At 42.5% G+C, this 24,010-nt stretch overlaps 1 protein-coding gene across 2 annotated transcripts; it reads right to left on the bottom strand.

Annotated features, from left to right (window-relative positions):
- Nucleotides 1–387: 387 nt before the first annotated feature.
- On the bottom strand, nt 388–22,264 carry LOC115200554 (uncharacterized). Of its 2 annotated transcripts, none has more exons than XM_029763715.1 (4): nt 21,955–22,264; nt 8,540–15,214; nt 5,590–5,874; nt 388–2,007 (listed from the first exon to the last, which is right to left on the bottom strand). In XM_029763715.1, the coding sequence occupies exons 2-4, from the start codon at nt 15,177–15,179 to the stop codon at nt 1,052–1,054; spliced, it is 7,881 nt and encodes a 2,626-aa protein (XP_029619575.1). In that variant the 5' UTR covers nt 15,180–15,214; nt 21,955–22,264; the 3' UTR covers nt 388–1,051. The 2 variants fall into 2 exon arrangements, with proteins under 2 accessions (XP_029619575.1, XP_029619576.1); XM_029763716.1 differs by lacking the exon at nt 21,955–22,264 and adding an exon at nt 15,660–15,800.
- Nucleotides 22,265–24,010: the final 1,746 nt, after the last annotated feature.

The following is a 24,010-nucleotide window of genomic DNA, read 5'->3' on the forward strand; positions in this document are numbered from 1 at the left end:
AAACTTGTTGTTGTTGTTTTGTTTACATATATTGCATATTTTAACATTGTGTTATATTAAGTGTTTTGCTAGTTTAGGATCTGATACTTATATATGATTGATGTTATGACTGTAAATTGGTGTGAATTTCAGTCTATGACTGTGAGAAACCAATTAAACCTACTAGTACTATCCCCATTTACTCAAATGTTTCCATTATCTTGGAAGTTACCTGTGTCTATATTAAAATAAATATGACAGAGAATATAGTGTACTGTCCAAGACAAGTACACACTGCAAGTAATATATTGTACTTGTTTTGTACACAATACTGCATGTTGGTTCTTTACAGTTCATAAGGGGTTTTAATTGAGATACAACTTAACGAGAAATGCACAGTAAACGTGCTAAATGTGTCAAATTAAAGATTTATTAAAGCATTATGAAGGTATGGTGACTCTTTCAGTTAAAAGCATTTGATTTTGCAATCGCACACATAATGTGGTATTTGTGTGGCCATGAAAACTATTTTCACCCCCCAACATAAGGAGACACAAAATGAAATGTTTTGTAGTTACGCTGCATTTCTGAGATCTCTATACAGAAAACAGTCAGACAGCTAGATCCAGGATTCTTACAGCGTTTCAGTTCAATGTCTAATTTAACTGATTCATTCGTAATATATGATATAACGACAATATACACTGCCATAAATGCAAGGAGAAAAAAAATAATGTTTTATGTCACACGATTTTGGACAAATTCCGTCAAGACACCAACCATGATAAAGGGTTAAACACTTCAATCAACACGTCAATTTTATTGAATATAACTATGATCCCCCGTTATATCTTATGTAATGTAATGACATGTATGGACATGAAAAAAATGGGCAGATCATTATCAATGACTCAATGACAAGTTGTTGAGTGTAGGAAATCGTCACTGGTACCCTAGTTTATAGAAAGACAAATAAGTGGCGCATCTGTTAAGAAATTAATAATAATAATAATCAGTCTATCATTCTATATATCTTGATATCTGACTGTGGAGGAGTTTAGGTGGGCGGCCTTCACAGCGGACCAGTGGCAGGTCTTGGGTAGTGGTACCTCAGCAGCTCGGTGGGATAGCATGTCTCACCGAACGGATACCCCATCCACAGGCCCAGCTGGTACCAGGCGCTGGCGTACCAGTGCATGCCTTCCTGGTCTTCCTGCCCCTGCCGTGGGGGAGCCAGAAGCCAGTCCCCAAGGAGAGGGAGTGAGGAGCGCAGGATGTGGAGGAGCCTGTAGGGGACGAAGGTGAGGTGAGCAAGATGCTGCCGGCACTGCAGAGTGTAGCAGGAAACTAGACGTCCGTCCACCACCAAGTTCCCCTCCACAGTCAGGGGAGCGTAGGCCCCTAGGCTCTCTGCCTCGCTCACTTCAGTCACGCGTTTGGCCTCCAGTGATCCGGTGCTGGAGTCATGGAGGTAGATTAGGTGGCCCGGCAGGACATCCTTGGCGAACACCGGGACCCTGCGTGCGTCGCTGGCCAAGTCAATGGTTGTTGCGTTGTCGGGGGCGATGAAGAGAACATGGTCAGGCGTGATGTACAGGGGCTCCTCGGACCCCTCCGTCTCCAGCAGGAGGTAGCGCTCCCTTGAGCCGCTCCGCCGGTCAAGCCACAGGAGGACCTCGCTGAAGGTGGGCCGGCCAGCAGCGTCGACAGCCAGCACCCTGTCCCCCAAGCGCAGCTCTGCCATGGTTCTCCTGGAGCCGTCACTGGTGAGCACCGTGGCATGGGCGGGGAAGCACTCCTCATCTTCCTCGCACGAGGGGTTGAATGTGAATGTATCTTTTCTGGGGAATTCGGCCATGTCTCTCCTCACCTCACTCACAGTCATTGTGTTCCAGTATCTTACAAATTTCGGGTTCCTTGTAGGAGAACCGTCGGTCTGGAGGCTACAACCTGCCTCGACCCAAAGCTTGCTCAAGCACTTCATGAAATGGGGTCCCCTCTCGTTGTCATGGCCACAGTCCCCACTCTCTGGGGGCGGGTAACAGAAAGAAAGAAGGTAGAAGAGAGAAAGAATGCAGGTTAGTCAAATAAGTATTTACCTTTCAAATAGATTAATAGAAATGGATTTCCCGGAGTGGCTCAGTGCAATATTCTGGGAGCAACACTGTTGAAACGATATTTGTACTTTAGGCAAGAGTTAGTCACTAATGCAACTTTATTTAACCATCTCAAGTGGTTTTTCTTTTGTGTGTGCTACATGTTTATATGTGTTGCCACAACTGTTTAAATAAGGTGTGTGTATTGTATTTATTCTTGAAATGTTTTGACATCCTGTCCACGGTATTAAATTGCAGTCTCTACACAGTGCTCAGTTTCCAAGATGGCTTTCCTAATGTACTCTTTCAGATAAAGAACTTTAGAAGGACACTTCCCATCAACCCCTCCATCATAGACACATGAGCAAACAATATGATGGGAAAAGTTCTCAGGTTCTTCTTAATAAGGGTATATGTGAAGTCATCTTGGACATTGTGTACACTGAAATGTAATAGCGTAAAACACATTTTCAGGATGTACACACCTTACTTAATAACAGTTGCAGCAACATATGAGAACATGTAAAACACAAAACACAAAACAATTCGAGTTCCCCCATAAGCCATTGTCCCGTGTATTTTTTCAAGCACTGTGATAATCATTATCAACATAGTCAAATGATACTTCTGCACAGCCAACTAGATACAAGAGGAGTCTCATGTGACCTGGAAGTGGAAATCGCACGTTTGCAAAAAACAGCCTGGTTTTCAGAAGGGGCATATTTAGAGCACAAATTGAGGTTGCAGTGCATTTTCACTACTATAGTGTAATAGCTATTTGAAAAGACCGCCTGACATTTCAGCTTGTTTTGGTGCATAGAGTTTTGGCCAGTGGATTAGTTAAAAGACCAATAAGAAAGATAGTTCCAAAACTTTCTGCAAATAACAGCTAGTTTTCATTTTTCCCCTCCCAACTCAGATCCCTCCCAGACAGTCCTAGCAAAATTCTTGTTTGAGAAATTGTTCAACCTTTAAGTCTTTACTGAAGACTTATCTCTTTAGTAGGTCCAATGATTAAGTATAGTCTGGCCCAGGAGTGTGAAGGTCAACGGAAAGGCTAGAGCAACGAACCACCCTTGCTGTCTCTGCCTTGCCGGTTCCCCTCTCTCCACTGGGATTCTCTGCCTCTAACCCTATTACAGGGGCTGAGTCACTGGCTTACTGGTGTTCTTCCATGCCGTCCATGGGAGGGGTGCATCACTTGAGTGGGTTGAGTCACTGACGTGGTCTTCCTGTCTGGGTTGGCACCCCCCCTCCTTGGGTTGTGCCATGGCGGAGATCTTTGTGGGCTATACTCGGCCTTGTCCTAGGACAGTAAGTTGGTGGTTGTAGACATCCCTCTAGTGGTGTGGGGGCTGTGCTTTGGCAAAGTGGGTGGGGTTATATCCTGCCTGTTTGGCCCTGTCCAGGGGTATCATCAGATGGGGCCACAGTGTCTTCTGATCTCTCCTGTCTCAGCCTCCAGTATTTATGCTGCAGTAGTTTATGTGTCGGGGGGCTAGGGTCAGTCTGTTACATCTGGAGTATTTCTCCTGTCTTATCCGGTGTCCTGTGTGAATTTAAATATGCTCTCTCTGATTCTCTCTTTCTCTCTTTCTGTCTTTCTCTCCGAGGACCTGAGCCATAGGACCATGCCTCAGGACTACCTGGCATGATGACTCCTTGCTGTCCCCAGTCCACCTGGCCGTGCTGCTGCTCCAGTTTCAACTGTTCTGCCCTCGGCTATGGAACCCTGACCTGTTCACCGGACGTGCTTGTTGCACCCTCGAGAACTACTATGATTATTATTATTTGACCATGCTGGTCATTTATGAACATTTTAACATCTTGACCATGTTCTGTTATAATATCCACCCGGCACAGCCAGAAGAGGACTGGCCACCCCTCATAGTCTGGTTCCTCTCTAGGTTTCTTCCTAGGTTTTTGCCTTTCTAGGGAGTTTTTCCTAGGGAGTTTTTCCTAGCCACCATGCTTCTTTCACATGCATTGCTTGCTGTTTGGGGTTTTAGGCTGGGTTTCTGTACAGCACTTTGAGATATCAGCTGATGTACGAAGGGCTTAATTTTTAAACATTTTAATTGAAACAATCAAATCAAATGCATTTATATAGCCCTTCTGACATCAGCTGATATCTCAAAGTGCTGTACAGAAACCCAGCCTAAAACACCAAACAGCAAGCAATGCAGGTGTATAAGCACGGTGGCTAGGAAAAACTCCCTAGAAAGGCCAAAACCTAGGAAGAAACCTAGAGAGGAACCAGGCTATGAGGGGTGGCCAGTCCTCTTCTGGCTGTGCAATCACAGCAATCACAGTAAGGTACTTCATTGTTACCCATACATTTTTTAAATTTAGATTTATCTTTTAAAACAAGTTGATTGGACCTTTAAAATGTACATTTCTTTCGAATAATACAGTTATTACAGTAAGGCTGTTTAGTTTTTTATAATATTTTTTTACCAAGTAAGTTGACTGAGAACACATTCTTATTTTCGCAACAACCTGGGGAATAGTTACAGGGAAGAGGGATGAATGAGCCAATTGGGAGCAGGGGATGATTAGGTGGCCATGATGATTAGATTGGGAATTTAACCAGGACACCAGGGTTAACACCACTACTATTACAATAAGTGCTATGGGATCTTTAGTGACCACAGAGAGTCAGGACACCCATTTAACATCCCATCCAAAAGACAGCACCCTAAACAGGGCAATGTCCCCAATCACTGCCCTGGGGTATTGGAATACTTTTTAGACCAGAGGAAAGAGTGACTCCTACTGGCCCTCCAACACTATCTGGTCTCCCATTCAGGGACCGACCAGGACCAACCCTGCCTAGTTTTAGACGCAAGCCAGCAGTGGGAAACAGGGCGTTATGCTTCTGTTTTTTTTAAAGGATCGTTCAAAACATTGCGTTGCCCTCAGTTAAGTATTTTACTGGAGTACGTTCTATTCAACCCTTTTTAGTTACAGAAAGTTTACGACTCGAGAGGGGTCATGTCTTATTTAGTAAAATAATTCAGCGAGTATATTTTGGAGCACATTTATATTTACATTAAATTATTTAACAAGCTGTAATGCGGCTGTATTTTCAGATTGCATTGTATGGTCATTGCGTACGACTTCGGAAAAATACATTTTAAAAACTTTCTGGTGAATCAAAGGTGTTCTGCAACCTGTTTTTCACCGTGCCCCTTCTGAAAATCAGAATGAAAATGTGGGAAGATTTTTATAAATATAGTGTAGGCTACCCTTGTCTTATGCTGACCTGTGTTTTTACTATGAAATCTCTTATTGGTGTTGTTATTGTTGTGATTATTACACTTAGACATCCCATGTACTGGTCGCTTAATTTACTGCTCTCAATTTTTTTTTATAAATATGTCAATATCTGGCTATTCCAAATTGGGGAGAAAATGGAAGTAAGAAAATTGCCGTTCTTTGTATGGAATGGATTGTATTTTGTAGCCTTTGTAGGTAGCCAAATGAAAAAATAGCTATAACCGTGTTGACTCACCGATGCAGTAGGGAAAGCTTGACCATCCAGAACTGGTACACCGGATCTGGGAGGAGACTTCGAGATTATAGAGTCGGTTACACATTATATCACATTTTTCTCCTTCAAAATTGGAGGCACAAAATGCTTGGCCATTGGGAACTTCATAGGGATCACAGCGGTGTCTGCATTGGATCTGTTTGCTGCAGATCAATGTTTCTGGCATGAACCTACATCCCATGACATCACAGACGTGTGTCTGTTGAGAAATAAACCCTCCACTGTCGATCACTGATGCTGTCCATTCTGTATACACAACAGCAACAAAATACAAGAGCACATGAAAACAGCAATATAACACACATCTGTCATGGAAACAGAAATATAAACACAATATCTGTCATGGAAACAGAAATATAAACAAAATAAACTCACCAGACTCATCATACAGTATACTCAATAACTCAATATTACATAAGAGGAATTTATATTACAGTACTTGGAAATTAATATGTTATTAGTATGTCTGGTGAGTTTATATTGTGTGTGTGTGTGTCTCTCTCTGTGTTTGTTTAGTGAGTGTGTCTATATGTGTGTACAGTATTCAGACCCCTTGACTTTTTCCACATTTTGTTACGTTACAGCCTGATTCTAAAATGGATTAAATAAGTAAAATAATACTCAGCAATCTACACACAATACCCCATAATGACAAAGTGAAAATAGGTTTTTAGAAACTTTTGCAAATGTATTAAAAGTTCAAAATAAATACCTTATTTACATAAGTATTCAGACCCTGCTATGAGACGCGAAATTTTGCTCAATTACATCCTGTTTCCATTGATCATCCTTGAGGTGTTTCTACAACTTGATTGGAGTCCACCTGTGGTAAATTCAATTGATTGGACAAGATTTGGAAAGGCGCACACCTGCCTATATAAGGTCCCACAGTTGACAGTTCATGTCAAAGCAAAAACCAAGCCATGAGGTCGAAAGAATTGTCAGTAGAGCTGGGGAAGGCTACCAAAACATTTCTGCAGCATTCTTAAATGGAAGAAGTTTGGAACCACCAAGACTCTTCCTAGAGCTGGCCACCCGTCCAAACTGAGTAATCGGGGGAGAAGGGCCTTGGTCAAGGAGGTGACCAGTCTGACAGTCTGACAGAGCTCTAAACTTCCTCTGTGGAGATGGGAGAACCTTCCAGAAGGACAACCATCTCTGCAGCACTCCACCTATTTGGCCTTTATGTTAGAGTGGCCAGATGGAAGCCACTCCTCAGTAAAAGGCACATCACAGCCCGCTTGGAGATTGCCAAAAGGCACCTAAAGACTCTCTGGTCTGATGAAACCAAGATTGAAGTCTATGGCCTGAATGCCAAGCATCACTTCTGGAGGAAACCTGGCACCATCCCTACGGTGAAGCAAGGTGGTGGCAGCATCATGCTGTTGGGAGGTTTTTCAGCGGCAGGGACTGGGAGACTAGTCAGGATTGAGGGAAAGATGAACGGTGCAAAGTACAGATCCTTGATGAAAACCTACTCCAGAGCGCTCAGGACCTCAGACTGGGGCGAAGGTTCACCTTCCAACAGGACAGCGACCCTAAACACACAGCCAAGACATCGCAGGAGTGGCTTCGGGACAAGTCTCGGAATGTCCCTGAGTGGCCCAGCCAGAGCCCGGACTTGACCCAATCTAACATCTCTGGAGAGACCTTAAAACAGCTGTGCAGCAACGCTACCCATCCAACCTGACAGAGCTTGAGAGGATCAGCAGAGAAGAATGGGAGAAACTCCCCAAATATAGGTGGGCCAAGCTTGTAGTGTCATACCCAAGAAGTCTCAAGGCTGTAATCGCTGCCAAACGTTCGTCAACAAAGTACTGAGTAAAGGGTCTGAATACTTATGTAAATGTAATATTTCAGTTTTACATTTTTTTATAAATTAGCAAACATTTCTAAAATCCTGTTTTTGCTTTGTCATTAAGGGGGATTTGTGTGTAGATTGATGAGGAAAAAAATGTATTTAATACATTTTAGAATAAGGCCCAACAAAATGTGGAAAAAGTCAAGGGGTCTGAATACTTTCCGAAGGCACTGTATATGGGTGTGTGTGTGTGTGTGTGTGTGTGTGTGTGTGTGTGTGTGTGTGTGTGTGTGTGTGTGTGTGTGTGTGTGTGTGTGTGTGTGTGTCTTTCTATGAGTGTGTGTGTCTGTGTGTCAATATGAGTGTGTGTGTGTGTGTCTGTGAGTGAGTGAGTGAGTGTGTGTGTGTGTGTGTGTCTGTGAGTGAGTGAGTGAGTGTGTGTGTGTGTGTGTGTGTGTGTGTGTGTGTGTCTGCCTATGTGTGTGTGTGTGTGTCTGAGTGTGTGTCTGCCTATGTGTGCGTGTCTTTCTGTGTGTGTGTGTGTGGGGGGGTCTATGACTGTGTGTCAATATGAGTGTGTGTGTGTCTGTGAGTGTGTGTGTGTGTGTGTGTGTGTGTGTGTGTCTGCCTATGTGTGCGTGTCTTTCTATGTGTGTGTGTGTGTGTGTGTGTGTGTGTGTGTGTGTGTGTGTGTGTGTGTGTGTGTGTGTGTGTGTGTGTGCGTGCGTGTGTGTGTGCGTGTGTGTGTGTCTACGTCTGTGTGTCTGTCTGTCTGTCTGTCTGTCTGTCTGTCTGTCTGTCTGTCTGTCTGTCTGTCTGTCTGTCTGTCTGTCTGTGTGTGTGTGTGTGTGTGTGTGTCTGTGTGTGTGTGCTTGTCAGGGTGTCTGAATAATTTTGACCCTTATCTTTTTGAGAGAAAAAAAGTTAAACAAAACTTGTTAAGCAAAATTATCTGAACAACTGCATTAGCATAAAATTATATAATTTCAAAAATAATTGGAGCATACACTATACTGAAGCTCGGTATTGGTATTATTACTTTCATACAGTCATATTTATCAAGGGTGTCAATCATTTTGGACCACCAACTGTATATAAGTGCTTACTCACCATGACCAGGAAACAGGTATCCACAGACAGCTTTAGCTGCAGTTGAGTCTTCAACACAAATTTTGCTCCAACCGGCCCCGTCCACGTTCCCTTCAACGATCCCTGTATAATCCGAGCCACTTGTCTGCAGCTTTACTTTTCTACATTTCACCTCCTGAGATATCAGTGTTACAAACTCCAACTGTCTGTCTTCGCAGGATAACCTGGCATAGGGACCAATATTTTGAGGGTAAAATATCTGTGTCTGGATTTTGTAAACTAAGTCGTAAAGGCCGTCTTGAATGTTGACAAGTTGGAAGTTAGGCTCACAGGATGAGGTTATCAATCCCCAGTCACCACCGTGGCAGGTTATGGTGCGGTCCTCAGAGGAAATGTGGTAGTAATCATCACATCTCAAGTACAGAGAGTCGCCTTCTTCTAAATTCCCTATGCTACCTGAAGGTGAATAGAATTTACCATGAGGAACCTGGGGAGGGGCAAGGCAGGGGATTGGTTTGCAGAGTAGTATTCCACCTCTAGTGGGTGGAAACCACTCTCCTGATTCTACCTGGCATGTGAAGCTGGACACCCCAAAAAGATCGTACCCTGAGTCACAGCTGTAGACGATTGTAATGGAGTTTGAGTGACGCAAGGATTGGTGATGCCCGTTGTTGATCTCCGGTGGGGTCCTGCAGCACAACGGAGGGGTGGGTTGTAAAGTACCGTAGTGACATGTGCTTTCGAAGAGGAAGCCAAGACAGATAACAGAGATAGTTCTGCCATGAGGAACATGATCGCCCCAATGGATGCAGCCTCTGGGGACACAGGACCTATCCAAGGGTAGTAATAGGTCTGTTGGTGTGCATTGAATTTCAGAGCTAGAGGTCAGCTGGTAGCCCTCCAGGCACTCAATCACCGCCACCGGTCCATCCGCTGTCATTTTCTCCTCAACGATAGTGCTTCCACTTGGGGCAATGAAGCCTAGGCATATGCTTAGAGTTTCTATTGCTGGGAAGACAGCCTTCTGACTTTCCATCTCTTCTATTACCGATGACACAAAGACCCTGAATGCAGATTTCGGTTTTAAGTCGCGGATTTCCGCCATAATGTCGCTGGTGTTGAAGTGCGCCACCAGATCACCGCTGTCTTCTTCCACAAGCACTACGTAAGTGTACCTCTCGCTGTCGGGGTCGGATCCCATAGGGGGTGCAGCCCAGTTTATCATCACGCTGCTGTGGGTGACGTGCAGCACTTTCAGAGACACTGGTGGATTAGGTTTCGTTCTCTGTGCTGCCTCCCATAAAACCAGCACTGGAACTTCACATTTCGTCAGGTAAAGCTGAAAGGTGTAAAGGACTCCAGAAAGGAGGCCAGTGATTTCCAATGAGGGGATGTTACCCCAAGTTAAAGTGTCGCTGTGGAAAAGCTGATCTGACACTTTTAAATGATAGCGGAACATTGACTCTGCCACACTTCCTACTCTCCCCAGAGCAATGTCTTCGACTACAATGGCCGTCTCATTAGCACGTGTCACGCTGAAGGGTGGAAGGGATGAGTTAAAAGCCTTGAGGGAGGTGCTAATCTCAACAGCTGAGCTGAAGTAGGATGAGTCAGTCAGGGTGTTGTTTGCAAAGGCAAAGCTGATGTGTTGGTAAAGCGAGCGGTTGCTGCTCCAGTTGTCAAATATAACAGTAAGTGAGTCTCTGCCAATCAGGTTTAGAAGAGGGTCTCGATAGTGCAGAGAAACAACAAGGTTTCCTTCTAAAGTAAAGAAGCAGGCGTCCTGGGGGGCGAAGTTACGAAATAGAACGCTATCCTCGATCCCATCTGAGGCAAAGTTGTCAATGTGTTTCACTCCGCTGCTGTCGTCCAGAATGTAAAGGTCTCTTCCTGGCCCCCCGCACAGCAGGTCTGACCCGTGTTCCGGCACCAGACTGTCATTTCCGAATTTCCCAATCAGCTGGTTATCCTCGTTGTCGCCAATCAGCAGGTCGTTGAACTCTGTCCCAATCACCCTCTCCACACCAGTGAAGGTGTCATTCTCTGCATCTGCTCCCCACCCCCTGCCTGAGTGTAGGTCCACCGTGACCCCGCTGCCTGTCCGCACGTCTCCACTGAAGAACACTGTATCGATCCCAGGACCCCCGTCAATCCTGTCGGCCCCACCTCCCCCGTAGATGAAGTCGTCTCCCTCGCCACCCTGGATTTCATCCTCCCCTTCTCCCCCCTCCAGGACGTCATTCCCGCCATCTCCGATGATGATGTCATTTCCTCCAAAGCCCTCGATCATATCACTTCCCTGGTTGCCATGGATATAGTCCTTCATGTTGCCCCCGGCAATAAGGAAACTGCCATTGCTCCCTGTGATGTAGTTACTGAAGGCAGTGGCGCCACGTATTCTAGAAACATTGCTGAATTCACTTCCTGATGAGGCACAGCTGATGTTGCAGCTCTTGGAGGAGGATGCCATGTCAATGCTGAGGACGGACTTGTAGGGGTAAGAATCATCATTGATTTTGAACAGAAATCCATCCAAGGAACGAACCAGGAGGTGCTGAAACTTCGGCCCCTTCAAGAACTTCAGCAAGCGGACACGGACCGAGTCGTTCCTAGAGCGGGAGAACATGATAATGTGGGGTCCCTCCAGGAGAACTTCGATGTCTTCATAGAGGACCTGGAGGAAGAGGTTGTCCATTTTCATGTCTCCTGCCTCGTTGTCAATTTCGTTCTCATAGCCGTATGCATGGCCAATGACATAGGTGTCTGACCCATTGCCTCCCCGCAGGTACTGGTACTTGTAAATGTTTCCAATGCCAGGGTCAATGAAGTTGTCCAACGAGTTTCCAATCACAGTGTATGAACACTTGCTAGATTTGGCTTGGAACCTTTCCACTTTCCTCCAGGGCTCTTTGCTCAAGTCAAAGAATTGTTTCTGGTCTATACACTCCTCCTTGCTGAGATTAATTTCCATGGGACTCATGATGTCCTGGTCGGACGCATTGAGCGGCAAGGTGGCGATGATGCCGTCAGAAGTCTGCACAACCAGGTGTTGGAAGTTCTCACCCTGGAACCAGTTCCACAGGGCGACTTCAATGTTAACAAATGCCACCTTCAAAACAAGGTGTGGCAATCGAAGCTCTGTTTTGATTTCCCCCCAGGCATACTGGATAAACAAAACGTCGCTAGTTTTGTCTTCTGCGAAATTGTTGATATGAGCTCCTCCACAGCCAGACTTGATGACGTATTTATCACTGCCACCTCCTCCCTGCAGGTGGTCCCTGCCCCCGCTGCAGCTGAGGAAATTGCCCAGCACATTCCCGACAATGATGTCATCATAGGGGGAGTCGAAGACAGTCACCACAGTGTGGAAGTGTTGGTCAGTTTTGTTGAGGTTGACGGTGCTGCCGTGTTGCTCCGTGCTGAGGTCGACAATCAGCGGCGTCTTTACCAGCCCACTGTCTTCACTTTTTGAGATGTAAAAAGTCACATGATCAGAAGACAGAAATGCCAAGTGTTGATATTGTCTGTCAATGTTCCACTTTTGCAAATGGAAGCACGTTGACTTCGGCTCTTTTTCGTCTGTCACCCGAACACCATCATCCAGCAGTTCTGCACGAATCCTCTGGAAGGGCACGTGAAACACCACCAAGTCTATTTTCTGGTCTGTGGCGTAGTTGTTTACGATATCACAGCCTTCTGCTGGGAAGATCTCATAGGTGTCGGCTCCCTCTCCTCCTTCAAGTACGTCTGCTCCCGGACCACCATTGAGAACGTTGTCTCTCTTGTTGCCCAAAATGCTGTCACTAAAATTGCTGCCCAAAACCCTGATTACGCTTTGGTAATCCCCCTCCAGTCTGAGAGATAACGGACTTTGGGATTTGGTGTTGTCCAGGGTTTCCGGGACACAGTTAGTATGGAACTTGTGCCCCATAAGTCCTCTGTCTGCTATTTTAAACATGACGCCATCAGCAGACTGAAATGTCATGTGCTGATAGTAGTTAACGTTGCTGTGGCTAAACCAGTTCCGAATGGTGATCTGGTGCTTCTTCTGTTGTCCGTAAACGAGGAGAAGATCGTTTTGATTCCGGATACAATCAATGCGGCTGAAAGGTGCTTTTATCAACAGGTGATCCTCAAACAAATCGTGGGACAAATTGTCAATCTCGGAAATGCTTCCGTCTGTGGGAAAGACGTAAAGGTCCTTCCCTTCTCCACCAGAGAGCACCGAAGCCTGAGACCCGAGAAAGAAAATGTCATCCCCCCCATGACCGTGGATGGTGTAGCGGTAGTTCCGGATCACGTAGTCCAAATCCAGGCCTCCATAAGCGCAGGGGTCTGAGGGAGCTGGTGGAGGCTGCTCTGCTGCGGGTTGATGGAGGGCAAAGAATGAGTTGTCCTTGTCATTCCCATAATAGGTGCCAAACAGGGAGGAGCGGAGCAGGAGTTCTCCACAGATGACCTGTTGGGAGTGAACTGGGATGACCCACCACAGGTTTGCAGTCTTCTGGGTGTACAGGAACTGGCGAGACTCCCCCACCCCAAGAATGATGCTCTGAATGGCAGGGTTGTGGAATGTTTTCACAATGGTTTTGACCCCGCCTCGCCCGTCATCAATGCCTCCAATCTGAATGGTGACATTGCCGTGGTTTGACAGCCGGACCGTTATCAAACCCCCATACTGTGAGAGCGCCCCTTCCGTCAGGTCGATGGTGCTTACGTTTCCGTCATTGGCCACTATTCTGTAATAGGCACTGGCAGAAGACAAATTTCGCAGAAGCTCTTGGTTTTTCCTGTATTCTTCATCCACCTCTTTCATCTGTCTCAGCAACCCTCCAGTCCCAAAATCCAAAGCACCTTCCCTTAACCCTTTTAAAACAGCAGTCAGTTTCTGTATGTCATTAGCCCCCTTGGGCAGTCGGTCCAGCTCACTCACAACATCGCAGTAAAAATCACTGATAGACATCCTAACTATGGTCAGGCCAATGATTATGGGCTCCAGAATGAGTGCGGCAGGAGGGAAGGCCACTTCAGCAATGGACAGCACAGTGGTTGACACGTCCAAGACTAAGTTTGAAACTTTTAAGCCATAATATTTCTTCTGTTCTGGGTCAGAGTTGTTGCTTGTCTGAATAGCTACAGAATCTTCAGCTATGAAATAGAATTGGAAACCCAAGCCAATGAAGGGAATGTCCTTCAGAAACTGTCCAGCGGCACTCTCCTGAACTCTTTCCAGTGAGCCGCTTACTCTCTCCAATGTCTTCTCCAGACCCAATCTCTCTGCCCCTTTACGGATGGTGCTTTTTAATATGTTCTGGGACATTTTGGAGATCTGTTGATTCACGCCAGTCAGCCCCCCGAGCCCGTGTAGAGACTGGGTGAGAGTAAAGGCCCCTCTGGCTGTATCATTCTCTGCAAAAAACTTCCCCGCCCCAATGAAGCCAGCCACAATGCCATACACCGCCATGCCTCTGTTGATCTTGTCCAGGGCACCCCCGCCTGCCGCTTTCACCCGACTGCCCTGATGCATGGCATTCTCTTCGATCTGCCGGGTGTAGAAGGTTTTGGACTCATCTAGAGGGAAGGAGACCAGGTGGGTGTCCTCTGGGTTCCTCCTGCTTGCCACTTCCACCTCCACTTGACCGTCTTTAATGCGCAATGACTTGTCCTTCACCACATACTCTTCTGAATTGCACACATTTCTGCGTCGTCGCCTCTTCTTGAAACAACCATGTAAGTTATTATCAAGCTGCTCCCCAAAGCTGTTTTGGTCATTAAACCGATTTATGTTTGTTTCCATGTCGACGTCCATTTGGTTATTATTAATATTAGTAATTTTTCGCAAGGGGTTGCGAAGCACATTTCCATTTTCATAAGTGAACAAAACTCTTCTTTCATCTTTTATGGTCATTTCATTCCTCATTCGCCCCTGGTTGAGATCAGGAAAAGATGTCACACCATATTTCTCATAATTTTGAAAGAATAGTTGTTCAGGAAAATTAGAAAATGTGGGTTGGTAAACATTAAGTGTGTTGGTTGTTGACACGAAGGTGTCGTACGCCACAATCTCACGGAGCTGGAACCCCAGATTATTATTATTGACCTCCTTCATGAATCCAGTCATGTAATTCCCTGCGGCATCCGTTCCAGCATTACACACGATGAATCGCATTTCAACTTGGGGTTGTCTCATATTGCTGACCAATAACTTCACCGCATTAGCCAGTTGTTGGTAATCCATGTTGTTGATGTTGTAGTCCACACCATAATATTTCAGTCCATCGTTTGTTGACTCTACAAGTTTTCTGTTACCATGAGAAATCAAGGTAATCTTGACTCTATTAGCATTCTGAATAAGTTCATCGCTCATCCAATTTGGCCTGCTAAGCTCTTGAAATGTAGGTTGACCGTTTTGGTCCATGTTTAATTTTAAAACCAACACCTTAGTTTCTTTCCCTTTGAAGTAAGAAGTTCCGTAATCGATGTAAGCTTGGTCAGTGGTGAAGACATCGGGTGGCCCAAGCACTAAGTGCATTTCCGCTTCATTTGGCCGATTATTGTTAACCTGTTGCCACTCCGGTGTGGAGTAAGGCCACATGGAACCGCACCCCGGGACAGAGGCTGAGAGGACGACAATGAAAATGGAAAGTCCAGTGGGCCTCATGGTGGCTATGTGACATTCACAAAAACTGCTTTCTCCTGAGAAAAGAAAAACACAGTTAGGAAAGATATTAAGGATTAAAGAAATTATGAATAGATTAATGATATTAAGGATAGAGTAATGATATTGAGGATAGAGTAATGATGTTGAGGATGAATGATATTGAGGATTAATGATATTGAGGATAGATTCATGATATTGAGGATAGAGTAATGATATTAAGGATGAATGATATTGAGGATTAATGATATTAAGGATATAATAATGATATTAAGGATAGGTTAAGGATATTGAGGATTAATGATATTAAGGATACATTAATGATATTAAGGATTCATTATATTGAGGATACATTCATGATATTAAGGATTCATTATATTGAGGATATATTAGTGATATTAAGTATTTATGACATTAAGGATTAATGACATTAAGGATATATTAATGATATTAAGGATATTGTAATGTCTGCTTCCAACTCACGCTCTCAAACACATAGACCCCCTGAACGCAGCCCACTTTCCAGCCCACTTTTAAGATCAGACTCTCAAACACATAGATCCCCTGAACGCAGCTGACTCTCCAGATCCCAATCACCTGAATTCTAATCACCTGTTCACACACCTGTATGTCATTTACACACACTATTTACTTCAGTTCTTTGCACCCCATCTTTGTGAGGTATTGTTTGTTTTGATACACTTTTCTATTCGAAGCGCTGTTTTTCCCCATGTTAGTCCTCCTGTGTATCATAGTTTTGGCCATCCTCACTAACAATGCCTTTTTGCCTATTCCCTGCCTGTACTTTTGCCTATCGGATTCCCTGTCATCAACCTCTTGCCTGATCTCCCGGACTACATTACTAGCCTTTTCCCTGCCTGTACTTCAACAATTGGATAAAGGATAGATTAATTATATTTATTTTGCCTTTATTTTATCAGTGAGTCATACTGAAACCAGGATCTCTTTTACAGATGAGCCCTGAATTACATAAATTATAGAAAATACACAATGCAAGCAGAAAGAAAACCATGGTCATAAAACACATTCATCAGTAATAAGATACTCCATCAGCCTTCTGAACATTTAGAAGATCGTTCCACAAATAAGGTGCAAGAAAGTTAAATCAGCTTTTAGTTAACTCAGTAGAGACCAAAGGAATTCCCTCTGGCTTTGAAGCCAGCAGCCGCCATATTGGTTCTCCTCATAAAGAGCAGTCCTCCATAGGATGTCACGGACAAAATTACATGTATTGAAGTCTTTCTTTGTTGTAGTGGGGACAGTAACATTAGTTCTCTCTAAAAAGTATACTTTAAAGAATGTTTTATTATAATAGTTATTTTTTTTAAATGTGCATGTTTAAAAGTATGCAGTAAACCCTCTTTCCGCTCCGATCCCGTTAGCGGGATCAACAGCCAGTGAAAAAAATCAGAGCGCCATATTCAAAACCAAATCTAATAATTTCTATTTCTCAAACATAGGACTATGTTACACCATTTTATAGATACACTTCTCCTGAATCGAACCACGTTGTCCGATTTCAAAAAGGCTTTACAGCGAAAGCAAAACATTAGATTATGTTAGGAGAGTACATCGACAAAAACAACCACACAGCCATTTTCCAAGCAACTAGCATGCATCACAAATACCCAAAACACAGCTAAATGCAGCACTAACCTTTGACGATCTTCATCAGATGACACTCCTAGGACATCATGTTACACAATACATGCATTTTTTGTTCGATAAAGTTCATATTTATATATAAAAACAGCATTTTACATCGGCGCATGACGTTCAGAAAATATTTTCCCTCAAATACTGCCGGTGAATCAGCGCCACAATTTACAAAAATACTTGTCATAAACATTGATACAAAATTAAACTGTCATTCAAATAATTATAGATGAACATCTCCTTTATGCAAACGCTATGAAAGATTTCAAAAAAGCTTCAGGAGGAAAGCACTCTTAGCAATAATATGAGTACTGAGCTCAGAAAAATACACTAGGCTATACAGATAGCCGCCATCTTGGAGTCATCTAAAATCATACATTGCATTAGAAATATTCCCTTACCTTTGATGATCTTCATCAGAAGGCACTTCCAGGAATCCCAGGTCCACAACAAATGTTCTTTTGTTCGATAAACTCCATAATTTATGTCCAAATAGCTCCTTGTTGTTCGCACGTTCAGTTCAGCTACTCAAAATGTAGGAGGTGCGCGGAAAATTTCACGACGAAAAGTTTAAAAAAAGTTGTATTTACATTCGTTCAAACATGTCAAACGTTGTATAGCATAAATCTTTAGGGCCTTTTTCAATCAGAACTTCAATAATATTCCAACCGCACGATTGCATTGTCTTGAAAAATGTTTTGGAACACAGTAACCTCTCGCGTGAATGCGCGCCAATGAAGTGATGTCCTTCCCTGTGTCACCAACTTCCCAGCCTTCTCATTCGGTCTGTGTTTACCTGAAAAGCCTCAAACAACTTTCTAAAGACTGTTGACATCTAGTGGAAGCCTTAGGAAGTGCTAAATGAGTAACTAGTCACTGTGTGTTTCATAGGCAAAGGCTTAGAAAAGATGCCACGCATCAGATTTCCACTTCCTGCTAGGATTTTCCTCAGGTTTTTGCCTGCCATATGAGTTCTGTTATACTCACAGACATCATTCAAACAGTTTTAGAAACTTCAGAGTGTTTTCTATCCAAATCTACTAATAATATATACTAATACTAAGACTATGTATATCCTAGCTTCTGAGTTTGAGTAGGAGGCAGTTTAATATGGGCACGTATTTTTTTCGAAAGTGACAATACTGCCCCCTATCCAGAAGGGGCTGTAAGAGATAGATTAATGATATTGAGGATATATTAATGATATTAAGGATTCATGATATTAAACATAGATTCATTTATATTAGAATTATAGTAATTCCACCTGATTTAAAAAAAATTTAACAACAGCAAAAGGCTTTCCAGCCTACTTCCCCAGCCTTGGAAGCCTAATAAATTACCTTTTGTAAAATGTCCACTGTTGGTCTACAAAAAAAGTGTCTAACGGGGTCATAGATGTGATTGTTCAATTTGACTTTTTTATTACAGTCTTACACCATTTGTACGAAACTGAAGTTTTACATGCCCAGAGCAATAACATACATGAGCACAACAGTAACATTTTCACATTGCTTTCACACAAACTGCAAATGATAAGCACCTTTTTGTTAGCATAACTCTCTACATAAGACCCACAAATCAATTGAGTAAGTGTTGCCAATCAAAACAGAATAATTTCCTCACATCATATACAGTGCTTCTTCGGGATAGGGGGCAGTATTTTCACGTCCAGATGAAAAGTGTGCCCAAAGTAAACTCCCTGTTTCTCAGGCCCAGAAGCTAGGATATGCGTATGCATGGTAGTATTGGATAGCAAACACTCTAACCTTTCTGAAACTATTAAAATAATGTATGTGAGTATAACAGAACTGATTTGGCAGGCGAAACCCCGAGCACAATCCATCCAGGGGAAAATCTTTTTGAGGTCATTGTGTTTTCAAATGCTTTTCTATGGGAACCTGATGTATTAGGGCCCAGATTGCAGTTCCTATGGCTTCCACTAGATGTCAACAGTCTTTAGAAATTGTTCGAAGTTTTTCTTTTGAGAAATGAAGAAGTAGTCCTATTCTTTCTAGGTGTCACTCAGATGGACTCAAGCCTTTTGGTGCGTGTGAACATGAGCACGCTCCTCGTTGTTTTTCTTCGGTATTGGAAACAGTTTACTCCGTCTTAAATTGTATCGATTATTTACATTTTAGGGTACCTGAAGTTGGATTAGAAACGTTGTTTGAAATGTTTGAACTAAGTTTACAGGTAACTTATTAGATACTTTGTAGTCATGTTGGGCGAGTTGGAACCTGTGTATTTCTGAATCAAACATGCCAAATAAATTGACATTTTGGGGATATAAAGAAGGAACTTATCGAACAAAACGACCATTCATTATGTCACTGAGACATTTGGGATTGCAAAAAGATGAAGATCTTCAAAGGTAAGGCATTTATTATATCGCTATTTCTGACTTTTGTGTCGCACCTGCCTGGTTGAAAAATGGTTTTCATGTTTTTGTATACGGGGCGCTGTCCTCAGATAATCGCATGGTGTGCTTTCGCCGTAAAGCCTTTTTGAAATCTGACACCGCGGCTGGATTAACAAGAAGTGAAGCTTTATTTTGATGTATTACACTTGTATTTATATGAATGTTAAATATTTATATTTCTGTAGTTTGAATTTGGCGCTCTGCAATTTCACCGGATGTTGTCAAATCTATCCCGTTAACGGGATTTGAGCGTTAAGGGATCCCTACGAGGTTGTTTAAAAAGTATTTATACCCGTTTACTAGAAATGTTTGCACATTTATAAAAATAAATAAATAAATAAATATCTAATTTTCATACGTTTTCACACCCTTGACTCAATACATGAATCACCTTTTGCAGCAATTACACCTGTCCTTCTGAAAAGTGAAAAGGTGAATTTGTCTCCAAGTGTCCGTTGGAAAGCAGCCTGAACCAGGTTAACCTCTAGGATTTTGCCTGTGCTAAGATAATGTCATGAAGTTGGCCTGTGGGTAAGGTTAATGACCCCCCCATAAATACCTTTCTCCCTTCCCTCTCTCTCTCTGACTCTACAGAAGGACTCTTGAATAGCCTTTGTTAAACATAGAGAGTCTGGGAACATCAAACAAGTGGGGAGAAAGGAACCATATTTCGGTAATAGAACCAGTTGAAAATATGCGATGGTACTTAATGAATATGGATGTCAGTTCGGTTGTCATCTGAGACATTATGACTGATGACAGGACGACATAAACTGTATCTGGGAAAGTCTACACATTATAGTTATCAGATTCACATGGAATTGTTGTGCAATTTAAATGAAACTATTTGTGAAAAGATTAAATGTAATTTTAGCTTCCAAATGAGAGAATTGGGTTTTCATAAGGTTAGAGCCCTGCTCAATCAGTGGCCCGCCCCTCTGAAGAGACATGGGTTATAAACTATGAACCACACCCTTCTCTCCCTCCACTATATAAGCCCTTGACGAAAATGTAACCTTCTGTTCCGAGGACGATAGGACGACGGTCCATACGTTAAAAAGGACTAACATGTCAACTACAGAACTAAGCCAACCTCAGCGTGAGCTTTAGTTGTGAATGGTATGAACTTTGAACTCTTATTCACTAAAGAAGTGAGACATCCTAGCTGTTGAGTTAGCAACAGCAGCTGTAAACGTGGGCTAGGAAAGGACGGACGACGTATCCAGTCTAACAAACAACAAAGATACTACAACGTATCCAATTTACCACCAGAGACATTCTTCCGAGAGGTGGGAAGATCTCTGTTGGCCAACACGGCCAGCATCTACGACCAACCTACCGAAGCGCAGCTCAGAGTAAATGTTTATTGCATTTTCCTTTTCCAAATGGGCGGTAATTTAGAATGCATAAGATACTGTATTTACGATAGCACAGCTTCTCCCTTTGTTCCTCAGTCTTCCCGCTCTTTCATTCAAGCCCAACCCCCTCTCTTTGTGTAACCAGCCGTCATATAGTTCCGTCCCCCAGGGAAGTTTTATGAATGACATAATTTGCATTATGTGTATATGTAATTCTGTGTGATTAGTTAGGTATTTAGTAAATAAATAATTAAACCCAATTTTGTATTGCTGATTCAACTTGTTAGCCAGGGTTCATGAAGATAACCAAGAATTTACAACTTTCAGATGAGACTGAAATAAGGTGACGATTAATATTGACTGCTATTGATGTAAAATATTACTAGGTCTTTAAGAGTTTATTCGGAAGATAACAGCTCTATAAACATTCTTTCGTGGTGCCCCGACTTTCTACTTAATTACATTTTACATTAACATTTTAGTCATTTAGCAGACGCTCTTATCCAGAGCGACTTACAGTAGTGAATGCATACATTTCACACTTTTTTTTCTGTACTGGTCCCCCAGTAATAGATAAGGTAAAATTAATTACAGAGAAAGGATTTTATAGAATAGCATGTCATATCACTTAATCCGGCATAGCCAAAGACACAACATTTAATTCCAGGTTTTTTTTACCCTAAAAAACTCCCTAGTCCTTGCCAATGACAAGCATATACATAACATGATGCAGCCACCACCATGCTTGAAAATATGAAGTGGTACTCAGTTATGTGTTGGATTTGCCATAAAGCTTTGTATTTAGGACATAAAGTGAATTTCTTTGCCACATTTTTTGTAGTTTTAAGTTAGTGCCTAATTGCAAACAGGATGCATGTTTGGAATATTATTCTGTACAGGCTTCCTTCTTTTCACTCCGCCATTTAGGTTAGTATTGTGGAATAACTACAATGTTGTTGATCCATCCTCGGTTTTCTCCTATCACAGCCATTAAACGCTGTAACTGTTTTAAAGTCACCATTGGCCTCATTGTGTAATCCCTGAGTTTCCTTCCTCTCTGGCAACTGAGTTAGGAAGGACGGCTGTATCTTTGTAGTGACTGGGTGTATTGCTACACCATCCAAAGTGTAATTGTTTTAAGTCGGTCATACCAAGAATCATTTAGCTATTTGATTTTGAATTTTTTACTCTTTCGAATGGACACACAACCAATAAAATTGAATTGCATTTCTTGAGCCAAGAAACAAATACTGGTGCAGGGATTTTCAAGGGAATAAATGTTTTTCTTCTCAGAAAAATCTAACAGAAATAAAGCTACTCTTACCTTTATGAAGGCAAACAAGTTGATATGTGGTCTTGTATCGAAGGTTCTGCACTGTGTTCTCTCTCTCTCTCTCTGAGTGTGTCAGTTTGCAGGAGTTAATGATGAAGTGTTTCGAATCGCATTGGTTTCTATAAGAAGTTTGCTGTTTGACTGTGGGTTGGTCTAATTATTAATGAAATTATTGGGAAATCATTTACTTTTTTGACTCTATACTCCAAAAGTTTGTGTTTGAAATGAAACTATGACTATGAGGTTAGCGTGCAGTCTGTTGGCTTTAATCTGAGGGTATTTTCATCCATATCAGGTGAACCGTTTCGAAATTACAGCGCCTTTTGTACATTGTACGTAGTCCCCCCCCCCACACACATTTCAGTGGACCAAAGGTATTGGGAGAAATTCACTTTAAACTAGTGAAAAGTATTTGGTCCAACAATGACTACGTCAAGCTTGTGGCTCTACAAATTTGTTGGATGCATTTGCTGTTGGTTTTGGTTGTGTTTCAGATTATTTAAATGAATGGTAATGGTAAATAATGTACACTACTGGTCAAAAGTTTTAGAACACCTACTCATTCAAGGGTTTTTCTACATTTTTACTATTTTCTACATTGTAGCATAATAATGATGACAACAAACTATGAAATAACACATATGGAATCATGTATTAACCAAAAAAGTGTTAAACAAATGAAAATATATTTTATATTTAAGATTCTTCAAATAGCCACCCTTTGCCTCGATGACAGCTTTGCACACTCTTGGAATTCTCTCAACCAGCTTCATAAGTTAGTCAACTGGAATGCATTTCAATTAACAGGTGTGCCTCCTTAAAAGTTCATTTGTTGAATGTATTTCCTTCTTAATGCATTTGAGCCAATCAGTTGTATTGAGACAAGGCAGGGGGGTATACAGAAGATAGCCTATTTGGTAAAAGACCAAGTCCTTATTATGGCAAGAACAGCTCAATAATAATCATGGTTACAAACATTCTTCACTGTCCCAATAATTGAACATGCCAGCTGCTTAGCTAGCTACCCATCCAACTCAGGCTAGAAAGCTATGTTTAGCTAGATAACTATAAAGGTCTGCTAACTTAGCTACAGCTAGGCCTATATTAATTGACAGTGTGTCTGTACAAGGTACTTGACATAATACATACATATATCAAATTGTTAGCTAACAGTTCACTTGCTGGTTAACTGGTGATTAGCTAAATGATTAGCTACTTACTACTAATCTTCTGCATAGATAAGTAGCTTAATTAACCACAGCGCTAACGTCTGCCAGTTAGCTAGCTAGCTGGGCTATCTCCATGGTTCCTCCCACCCAACGGTTTCTCAATCAGACAGTTATCAGCAAAAAAATTTGTTCCAGGCTATCATAAACAGTCACCTTTGAAGGGAGAATCTTTCCAGTGTTTTTATTTTATTTTCATGACTCAGAAATGGGTTTTTAGCAAGGGAGTGGACAGCGATGTCGATGTTTCCAACTGACAATAACGGTTGTAAATCAAATCAAACCAAATTTTATTAGTCACATTCACCAAATACAACAGGTGTAGGTAGACCTTACAGTGAAATGCTTCCTTACAAGCCCTTAATCAACAATGAAGTTTAATAAATATGAATAAGAATAAGAAATAAAAGTAACAAGAAGTTAAAGAGCAGCAGTAAAATAACAATGCCGTGACTATATACAGGGGGTACCGGTACAGAGTCAATGTGCGGGGCCACCGGTTAGTCTAAGTAATTGAGGTAATATGTATATGTAGGTAGGGTTATTAAAGTGCCTATGCATAGATAATAACAGAGTTGTAGCGGCATAAAAGAGGGGGGGGGGCAATGCAAATAGTCTGGGTGGCCATTTGATTAGATTTTCAGGAGTCTTATGGCTTGGGGGTAGAAGCTGTTTAGAAGCCTCTTGGACCTAAACGTGGTGCTCCGGTATCGCTTGCCGTGCGGTAGCACAGAGAACAGTTTATGGCTAGGGTGGCTGAAGTCTTTGACAATTTTATGGGCTTTCCTTTGACATCGCCTGGTATAGAGGTCCTGGATGGC

Source organism: Salmo trutta, chromosome 9, assembly GCF_901001165.1.
Source record: "Salmo trutta chromosome 9, fSalTru1.1, whole genome shotgun sequence".
In the NCBI taxonomy this organism is placed as follows: domain Eukaryota; kingdom Metazoa; phylum Chordata; class Actinopteri; order Salmoniformes; family Salmonidae; genus Salmo; species Salmo trutta.